The following is a 10,714-nucleotide window of genomic DNA, read 5'->3' on the forward strand; positions in this document are numbered from 1 at the left end:
TCCTTAGCCTTGACCGTCACAGAGAGGCTAGCTACCGGATGGGACATGTAGTTTTTTTAAATCGCGATTGTACTACAATAAGAGAAAAGCTCACTATATTACTATATACATTTAATAAAACATTATCTTTGTCAAAAAGCAACAACGCACAAACCATAGATCACTTTGAAATGACTCAAATAATTTTGTTTCTTTGACAAATATGTACATTTAGTTCGGTAACCACGTGACCAGTTCAACCAATCAGAGTTGATGCGGAAAAACTCATTGGTGTCTCTGAAGTCAACCTGCAAATTCGTGATTTGTTCTCTTCTTTAAATCTAAAGTAAGCTACTGTTGTTTATTATGGACGGTGACTCGAGTGAAATGAAAAATAAGAGTGTTAACCGGAGAAGAAAGGACACAGAGGGGGCAGGTGGAAAGGTTGCTAAAATAGAAACTGGGTGAGTATTGAGATACAGTTACACTGAATACATTAGGTCCATAAAGACTGCACGCGCCATATAAAAACATTTACTCTAACTTTTAGTTGAGTTTTATATATATATTTTTCTTTTCAGTACAGAAGCTGTAACTTTTCTCATTCCTACTTTATCCAGATTTTTGTTGGAGCAGTAGTAAAAGACCCTTAATTTCCTAATGTTGATGTTTACATTAATGTCCTGTTACCAGAACTGAGTCTTACTTGGATGAGTCACTGAATCAGGGAAGTGTCCATGAAGTCATAACCTTCAAGACGTCTCATCTTCCAGGTACTTGAAACTTCAGGAATGATTTTATTCCAACCACTTTCTTTTTTCTAACCACTGCATAATAAATCATTTTAATACTGATCAATGATGAGGTGGCAGTCACAAAAAAAATCAATAAATCACAAGAGCTGCGTCCCAAATTGCACACAACCATACAAATAGTGCCCGCAAGCAGTTCACTTCACATTAGACCCACTAAAACATCTAAAGACTCTTTCTACTTTCATACTTTAATACCGCAATAAAATTCATGCCATGTGTTCTTTTCAAATGATGTCCATCGAGCAGCAGAGCACTATGATCAGGACACAACCGAGCCTATCAGCTCTGCCTTGAAGTCTTTAGATGAGCTGCTTTCCTGGAAGAGCAGCAGTGCAAATCCATTCAACAAGGCCACCGTCCCACTGGAGAAAAGATGGCCATCACTGCAAGACACTCAGATGAGGACTTTTGTCTGTCATGACATGATGGGAGGCTACCTGGAGGACAGGTACTGTCCCTAACTGACTTCATCACTTTACTAACATCACTAAAATTTTTCATTAACACGTACATCAATTTTTATCACTGTAAGTTGCCAGTAGTTGTCCCTATTACTGGTTGCTATAGTAGTAATGTTTACCAGCAGCTAGCACTTCATTTGACAAGTCTGTTTTCTTGCTACTGAAATGAGAAACTCTAGATGGAGAGTTGGTTTGTGTTTAGAGGTCAGTAGTGTATATCTCTGTAACCATGTATGAGATAAAGGCAAAGAAGTGTGTGTTCTTAGCCACGGATCACATGCACTCTACTGTCTTCCAGTCACTCCATATTTGCAGAAAGTTTAGCTTTTCTTTACTTGGTCACGTCACTGGACACACATCTAGTCGCTAACGCTCAGTGTCACACAAGTCACCGGAAGTGGGCAGCTTTCACTGAAAACTAAGGTAGCTTTGTCGCTGTGTTGTTTCTTAAATGGTGTTTCAGAAATACAGTGATTGATCTGAAAACTGCTTTGGAATGTCACCCACTGATAAGCAGAGGTAGAAATGCCATACTGGTGTTTAGTATACATATATAGTATACATATTAGTTATATATAGTATACATATTTAGTGTACATATATACTTATATAGTTCAGTGACTGGTGATTTGCAGTGATAAAATTACTGGAAATGTTTCCATCAGCAGCTTTGTACCGTGCTCTGTATAAGTATTTATCCCCCTTGAACTTTTCCACATGTTGTATTTTATTACAACCTCAACCTGGAATGGACCTAAAAACATTGAAGTGTGGTCAAATCCATTCAGAAGTGTCAGAGCTCACTAGTGATCAGAGTTCATTATAGATTTATGTTTACATTTATGGCATTAGGCAGATGTCCTTTATCCAGACTGACTTACAGAAGTGCTCTGACGTGTTCTATCAGTGAATACATCAATACTGGTTCACTGGGTCACCAGCTAAGAATATCATTAGTCTAAAAAGTGTTGGGAGATAAAACAGCAAGAAAAGCATACCGACAACACAATGTAAATTTCTAAGGAAGAGGTGGACATTGTTTGAAGACTGAACTGTTCTGACATCTAGTGGAGGTACATTCCACCACCAAAACACAGACTTGATGATGTTTTCCTTGTACCCTGAGAGATGATGTGTCCAGTCAAGCAGTGCCTTTTACAAAATGGCAGATGCACTAAGCAAAAATGCTTATGCGGAAAAGAGTAAGGTGGATATTTTGGCTTGTAAAAATCACTGGTTGTGACTGACCATGATCATGAGGTACCACACTATAGGAAATGTTCTGTTCAATTTGTGCTTATTATATGGTTCCTCAGGAAGCAAGTGCTTAAGTGCATAATGTTAACAGTAACTGTGCACAAATCGAGGTAAAGATAATGTTTTTCTTTTTTTTTTCTCTTAAGGTTTATTCAAGGTGCAGAGGCGGACACACCGTACGTGTTCTATCACTGGGAATATATCGACATCTTCAACTACTTCAGCCATCATATGGTGACCATCCCTCCAGCCATGTGGACCAATGCTGCTCATAAACATGGCGTGCTCTCAATAGGTCAGTGTTCTCCCTAACGTATACGGGTAAGAGTACTTGTTATCTTATTCCTGGTCACTTCTTTGGTTAATGCAGTTTTAGGACTGAGGAAATTGAAAGCAGGTGTGTGAACTTAAAAATGCACTTTATCTGAATTTTCTGTTTTTATCCAGAGCTCACAACAAATCAGACAACAGATCATTACTATAGTTAAGCACAGTTGTGTGATCCTTAACCACTTGTTGAAATTGCTGTATTACCTCCATACAATGGTTTAGACTGATGCTGTTCTTAGTCCCTGACCAGGTGAACCAATATTGATGTATTAATCGATACAGACTAATTGATTGTACTTTTATTTGCATGACTTGTTGATTGTAAAGGGCATTGATGCAACTAGGAATAAGTAACAGTTATGTTTTTTTGTTTGTTCTCCGTCTCTGTATCACATGCAGGCACCTTCATCACGGAGTGGACAGAAGGAGGGAAGATATGTGAGGTTTTCCTGGCCGAAGAGGAGAAGTATCGATCCGTCGCTGATAAGCTGGTGCAGATTGCGCAATGTTACGGGTTTGACGGATGGCTCATAAACATAGAGAATGTGCTGAGTGTGAGCTAAGTTTAAGTTGCATAGTACCAAATGTAATGCAGTGATTTTAAAAGTGCTAAAATGATTTTATTGCTCCCCTAAATGAAAAAGTAAAAGAGTTAAAGAGGTTTCCTTTTAGTTAGTGAGGCTGTTAGGGTTTAGGTGTAGGCATAACCTCATTATGTAAATGCTAACAAAGATTTTATTTTGTGTGTGTGTGTGTGTGTGTGTGTGTGTGTGTGTGTGTTTGTGTGGGTGTGTAGCAAGGCTCTGTGAAACACCTGGCTCCATTCCTGCGTTACCTCACTGACCAGATGCATGAGCATGTTCCCAGCAGTTTGGTGATCTGGTATGACAGCGTTCTGGAGGACGGTAGTCTGAAATGGCAAAACCAACTCAACAACAGCAACAGGTGAGTCTCAGGTATACGGTTTATACATTATACATTGCACTAAAATACTAACATACTTAGAAAGTCAGAAAATTATAGGGTAACTGTTACACACAACAGTGTTTATTTTGGGATAATGTTGATATAATGATAATTCGACATCCTAAACATGAAAATCATCTGCTTACAGCTGACAAAGAGGAAATTATTAAGTGCCTTACAGTGACTGTGTGTGTATGTGTTGGGCTTGGGGGTTTGGAGGACGAATCAAAACAAGCAAAATAAATCATTATAGGAATAAATAATAATGTTGAGTATCTGCATTTTCCTGGTCAGGATATGATCTATCCTAGGAACACTGGGCTTACTCACACAAACCCTACTATACAGTATGAGACAAAACAGTACACCAAATAAGTAGCATGTCCTGATTCTTAGTATTCATAAAACAGTAGCTGAGAAATGCCTGGGATGCCCTACCTACTGCTTCTGCTTAGATTCTGCAGTATGGAGCCAGTGCACTCTGCTTTATCCCATAATCCAGCAGGACTGATACAGAAGAGCTGTCAGAACAAAAATGGCAGAAGGCAGAGCGTCTGCTCTTTTAAATTGTAAGTACTATAGGTCTTATGTGCTGTTCCATGGTTAAACCGCACTTGTTTAACAACACCTGAGTGAATTGGAAAATAAAAGTTTTTGCAGTTATAATGACGGCACAGTAAGTACTGTACAGACACAGTACACTATTTCAGATGCATGCATTCACACACTAAATTCACATTTAAAAGCTAAAATGGCCAGATAGACTCACTATTCTACCTAGTGGTATGATTGGGTTGGGTTAGGGGTCCATCTTCCCCCTTTGTCCTTTGTGTGTGGCGTTGCATGTATTCTTCTGGGGTTTCCTCTGGTTCTCTGGTTTCCTCCCCTTAATCCAAAGTCATGCACTGTAGGCTGATCTAAATTGGCATGTCTAACTTGTCTGTAGTGTGAAAATGGATTTATGAGTGCCCTGAGTTCCCTGGGATAGACTCCAGCTTAGACTCCAGGTTCCCCGCAACCCTGCGTAGAAGAAATTGGAAGTATAACAGGCTACAGAGCGAGCAGTGTTAGAGAGGAAATGCAACACATTAAAGCTCCCTAAAAACATGCTTTCTAACGAGGTTAATCATTAGGACAAGCCTGAATTATTAAAGATGTCCATCACTGTAACATTTAAGGTAAAGTGGGACGGATAGATTTTGTGTGCAGCTAATGTAACATTTAACATCTTTCTGCTTCAAACAGAGTGTTTTTTGATGCATGTGATGGCATTTTCACCAACTATAACTGGACGGAGAGCAGTCTAGAGGACATGGCGTCCGATCCAGCAGCACAGGGGCGTCTGGCTGATATTTACGTCGGCATTGATGTGTTCGCAAGAGGAGACGTAGTAGGAGGAAAGTTTGAAACGAATAAAGTGAGATTTACTGTGTTGTGAAGGTCAAGAATTGATTTAGATGTACAAATGTTTTTAATAAACAGCAAATAATATTTACTGAAGACTTTTTCCTGATTCCAGGACAGTGTGCTCTGCTTGAGTGAACGCAGAAGGAATGAAAACTCGTAGCGTTTTTCAGGTGGAGTGACCTAACTGAGTGATGGTGTTGTCGTGCTTCTTTTAGGCTCTTGAGCTGGTTCGTAAACACAGACTTTCTACAGCCATTTTTGCTCCTGGTTGGGTTTATGAGTGCCACGACAAGGTGGATTTCCGCAAGAACCAGGACAAGTGAGTGCAAGAGCGTGTAATCAATAAATATGTCCCCAGTAAACACGTATTTTATCTTTATTATATATTCTCTTATGATTTTTTTGAATCAAGTGTTTAATAGCTCTTGCTTGATGTGTGTCATAAATGCTGTACATGTTTGGTACAATTAGACATTAAATAAATAAATATACCTAGTGCTAAATAGGAGAGAAGAATTCATTTTGAATGTGTGTCTATTACCTGTGCTTCAGGTAAACATGCCGTATCTTGCAAGTATTATTAGTACTAACGGATCAAATACTGTGTGTGTGTGTGTGTTTGTGTGTGTGTTTTAGATTTTGGGGCTTGTTATCACACTTCCTTTACATTCACCATCCTGAGTGTCCTCTTCCGTTTGTCTCATCATTCTGTCAGGGTTATGGAAATACTCTCTACAGGAGAGGGAAAGTAAGTTTAATGTAATACGTCTCAAACTACTAAATTAGACACAGTCTAATGTGTTGATTTGTTTGTGAATGCGTAGGTAGAACAGAACAGAACCTGGATGAACCTGAGTGCTCAGGAGCTGCAGCCTCTTTATGTGACGGAGAATTTGGAGGCAGGAGGCTGGTTTCAGACTCGAGGCTGCTCAGAGAAAGTGTGGACTGGAGGGAGTTCACTTCTCCTGGAAGGGACCATGCCCAAATCACTGTCTAAAATCTGTGCCAGGTAAAGAATAATATATTAAAAAAAAAAAACACCAGTCAGTATAGAATAAAATAAAATTATATATACTTGTTGGCCTCTGTATTAGGAACATAATGACGGTATACTTGTTTATTTATTTAGTTGACCAGTCATGAGCTTTGAATAATGTTCTCATCAAACATCTGATTAGGCATGGGTGTTGATGCCAGACGAGTTGGTCTGAGTATTTTAGAAACTGTTGATCTGGGATATTTACACATAATAGTCTATAGAACGGTGCAGAAAACAAAAAACATCCAGCGAGCATCAGTTCTGCATGCTGAGATACTGTGTTAATGAGAGAGATCAGAGGTTGAATGACCAGACTGATTTTATCTGACAGGAAGTCGATGCTAACTCCTATAACAACTCTTTACAGTCCAGGTGAACAGAAATCATGTCAGAATCCACAACACATCCAACCACTAAGTGGATGGTAAAATTCAGTTCAAGTCAGTTTGATTTGTATAGCGCTTTTAACAATGGACAGTGTTTGTCACATACACAATATTACACAGTAGGTGTGAGTCAAGGTAAAACTAGTCAAAAATGGAATTAAAAATAGAATAAAATTGAAATAAAATGGAATTAGCTATACACTCATGTCAGCCAGAAACATGAATCTATGGCTACAGTGGGCACAGGTTCACCCACAGACTAGACAGACAGGTGATCATCACCAGCATCCAGCCTGAATGCATGGACCCAGTCTGCCTCGTGTCAGCAGTTCAAGCTGATGTAATGGCGTGGGGAATGTTTTTATGGCACATACCTTATCTGAGTATTGTTGCTAACCACATGAATCGCTGTATAGCCACAACCATATTTTTATTATAATAAACTTAATAATAAGTCATCTCTAGCAAAAGAAGTTTTACTTGTCACATGTACAGTACTGAATTTCTTCACATATCACAGTTAATTAGGACACTAGGGCTCTAAACTGGTTCCATGACAGTGAGTTCAGTTTACTTCACTGGCTTCCTGCAGTCACTAGATCTGAATCTAAGAGCATGTAGAATAACAGGAGAGTCATCCTCTGAAACTACAGCTAATCTGCAGAGATTCTGTGACACAGTCATATTAACATGGACCCAAATCTCAAAAGAAAGGAAAGAGTCTAATGGTGTAGTTTAGACTATGATTTAATGAGATAATAAAAGAAAGAAATATTATTAACATCTCTTTATGGCTTCTCTCCTAGGATATTTTCACTCCACGTGCCATTGGCCTCAAGGACGTTCATCTTGTGCGTCTATCAGCCGTCAGAAGGCGTGAATATCTCTTTAGAGCTCAAAACCACAGATGCTGCTCTCAGCACACACGCAGCGAGTGAGGACATGCCGAGTGAGTGTTGATTTAGTTCTTCACACAAAATGAATCTAGGTGTATATTACTATTTTGTGGTGTGTGTGTGTGTGTTTCAGTCAGTGATGTGATTCCAGTGGGGTTAGATGAAGATCATCAGCTGGTGAAGCAGTTCACTCAGAGCTATGGAGAGCAGAATGCAAACGGCTGGATTACCAGGTTAGAGTCACTGAAGACGGGCCTTTGTGTGGATAAACATAGTTAATGTTACTGCGTGCAGCTACCAGTTTAACTCCGACCTAACCTAGTGAACTTGGGTACAAGTTTGAATTTCACTGTAAAATAGTTAGCATAATGTTAGCTAACTAGCTTGCTGGAAAACCTGACATCTGTTTTTGGTTACACAATCCTAACCTAATTTAAACCTAGCTACTTAAAATAAATCACTAGTTTGAAAGCTGAAATGTAAACTAACATTAACTGGAATACGATAAGGTCAGTCAAATCCCTTAGCTAAGTTGTAAATGTTTAGCTAGTCAAATGGAGTCATTTTAAGTTGGTAAGTGAAAACATTCTCAAATATCTTGGATTATTGATCTTGGCAAGCCACAAAATAGCAGTAAAATGACTTTTATTGTACCTTCAGTTTGAGTTTAGCATGAGTTGGACCAGTGAGCTGAACAGATTCATAGATGAGACGTGTACTGAAAAATCACCACCAAATAAAACTCTTAAATGCCTATGTCACTCACTGATGACTGAATATTTTTGTTTTACTGTCTACATCTGTTTTACTTTCTACATATACAGACATTTCCATAATCCAGTTGATTAACTTGTGCAAAAATGGGGTTTCTTTCTTTACTTACATATATGAGATTTACTAAGGAATGTGTTGTATGTGTACTTAAAGGTTTAGCAATATACACAATTCAAACCTGAAAAGGTGTCTCGATCAAATAACTTTTAAATACTGGAAAGACATGGTTAACCTTGCCAGAATATATGGTTTGGGTTTTGATTTTCAGTTGTGGGATCCATATTATCAACATATAATGAGACAAATGTTGTGCATCAGAATGGAGCAAAATTAAGTATTATTATTAATTATTAATGTATTATTATGTAGTGTTCTCTAAACAGACTTAAAAGATGGTAAAAGTATAGAATAAAAGATATCTCCCCTGAAATGTCATTTGTTATTCTGTAATATAATATTTCTTGTGTGTGTGTGTGTGTAGGTGTTTCCTGCTGGAGAGGTCCGGTAGTACCCTCAGAGAGGTGTGTGTCAGCGTGTCCCGAACAGAAGCAGAATCACAGGATCTTCCGTTTAACTGTAGGATTGGAGAGATCATGGTAAAGGAGAACTAATCTTTTAATAATCTTAATTTTGTTCCTCATATACTACAGCAATTTGCCAGAATAAACAATGGCCTGCACAACGTACATCATTTATTTAATGCTTTGTAATGGCAGTGAAAGAAGGTCATTCCCTTACATATCACTTATATTTTAATATCTATGGTCTTTCATCATTTTCTTTTGTTTCTCTTTTGGTAAAAACAACCAAAAATATTAAGCTTGTAGTGACAGAAAATCTACAAGATGTCCTTGGATGTAACTTTGGAGTGTTACAAAGTGCTGAGCGTTAGAACATTAGAAACAGGAAACCTCACACCAACAATTATTCATTCCATAGAAACTATGATCTTGGATTTCCCTTGCAGATGACTTTTTTTTTTTCTTTGCCACTTTATTGCAGGTGTTAGATACAGAGAGTCTCTTCATGCCTCCATTGCCCATCCAGAACATGTGTGTGTCCGATGTGGTGTGGCACAGAGGAGATGTTGATGTCAGTGGAAAAGCTACAAAGGTATTCCTGAATGCTACACTTCACTGGCACTACCCGACTCACCTGCTGCGGTATTTTCGTGTGTATTGGCGTCACCTACGTGGTCCGGGTCCACGAGTCGGGTGTGGAGCACCCGTTCTTATTGGCCGGGCGTATTCAACAATGTACCGTGTAGTAGAGCTTGACGTTGAACACACGGTTGGAGTGATGGAGCTGCTGGTGGAGCCGGTGAGCAGAGACGGCTTCAGCTTGCCCGAGTCGCTCTGGGGGAGACAGGCCCTGAGCTACACACCATCCTCTGATATATGAACATACACTTAAACACAAAGATTGTATTAGTAAACTGTAAGTGTGTGCATACAGTAAATAACATCATTTGGAGGTATTTTTGTATCGTTCCTATCTTTCAAAGACATTTTGAGTGATTTATAAATAAAATACTTTCACCTGACAGTATGAAAAACTGTTCAAGTATCCTCTGGTAAGATCTAATTTATCATTAACACAAATTATCCGTTGAAACAAAGGCGCACTTTCTGCTTAAATCTTACCATGACATCCATATGTGCTCTGAAACACATTCATTCATCTTTTATAATAAGCTCCACTCTTCTAAGGAGACTTCTAGGAGATGACACATGGCTGTGGAGGTCTACAAGAGCATTAGTGAGATCAGGCACTGATGTAAGAGTTAGGAGGTCTGGGGTTCAGTTGGTGTTTCAGTTCATCCTGAAGTTATGCAGTGGGTTTGATTCGAGTCAGGGCTCAGTTCAGGACACTCGAGATCTTTCACTCAAACCTTATTAACACACCATGACTTCAGGGAGATTGCTTTGTGCATAGGGACCTTGTCATGCTGGAACAGTGTTTGAGCCTAGTTTAATTCTAGTGAAGGCAAACTGTAAACTATCTATATATTGTAGTTGTGTTTAAGTAAGTAGACAGTATGAATATTATGCAAATGCCAGATTAAGATCTGATAAGATTAAGCAGATCCAAGGTAACATAGTAAACAGGCCCCTTATGCATTTTATTTAATTTTTGGTGGTTTCTTAATAAATAAACTCACTACTTATAAAAGTAAGGAAAGGTAAAAGACCATTTGACATCCAACCAAAACAAAACACCTCTGTGTAGATGATGTGATTCTTGTGTAAGTAATTACATTTTTCAGATTTATCTTATCCCATATAGTTTAAAGTCAGGAAATAAATAAGTCACAATACTACTTACACATTAAAATGTGGTTGATGGTTTTTTTGTTTTTTTTTACACTGAATAATAAATATTCAGTCTACACAGCAACGTGGAT

At 38.5% G+C, this 10,714-nt stretch overlaps 1 protein-coding gene across 1 annotated transcript; it reads left to right on the forward strand.

Moving 5' to 3' along the window:
• The first annotated feature begins 190 nt into the window (after positions 1-190).
• On the forward strand, positions 191-9,853 carry engase (endo-beta-N-acetylglucosaminidase). Its single transcript, XM_058411124.1, has 14 exons — positions 191-443; positions 673-752; positions 1,041-1,242; positions 2,659-2,807; positions 3,242-3,396; positions 3,639-3,787; positions 5,054-5,225; positions 5,431-5,534; positions 5,852-5,963; positions 6,040-6,224; positions 7,447-7,589; positions 7,670-7,769; positions 8,792-8,906; positions 9,313-9,853. Exons 1-14 carry the CDS (start codon positions 346-348, stop codon positions 9,709-9,711), a joined length of 2,163 nt encoding a protein of 720 aa, XP_058267107.1. The 5' UTR covers positions 191-345; the 3' UTR covers positions 9,712-9,853.
• Positions 9,854-10,714: the final 861 nt, after the last annotated feature.

This window comes from Hemibagrus wyckioides, linkage group LG02 (assembly GCF_019097595.1).
Source record: "Hemibagrus wyckioides isolate EC202008001 linkage group LG02, SWU_Hwy_1.0, whole genome shotgun sequence".
NCBI lineage: Eukaryota > Metazoa > Chordata > Actinopteri > Siluriformes > Bagridae > Hemibagrus > Hemibagrus wyckioides.

Bases quoted from the DNA above. Each gene is read 5' to 3' on its own strand.
- engase (XM_058411124.1), top strand. From the start codon at position 346: ATGGACGGTGACTCGAGTGAAATGAAAAATAAGAGTGTTAACCGGAGA. The intron at 3,397-3,638 runs GTGAGCTAAGTT...GTGGGTGTGTAG, and splicing joins ACATAGAGAATGTGCTGAGT to CAAGGCTCTGTGAAACACCT. The intron at 5,964-6,039 runs GTAAGTTTAATG...GTGAATGCGTAG, and splicing joins CTCTCTACAGGAGAGGGAAA to GTAGAACAGAACAGAACCTG.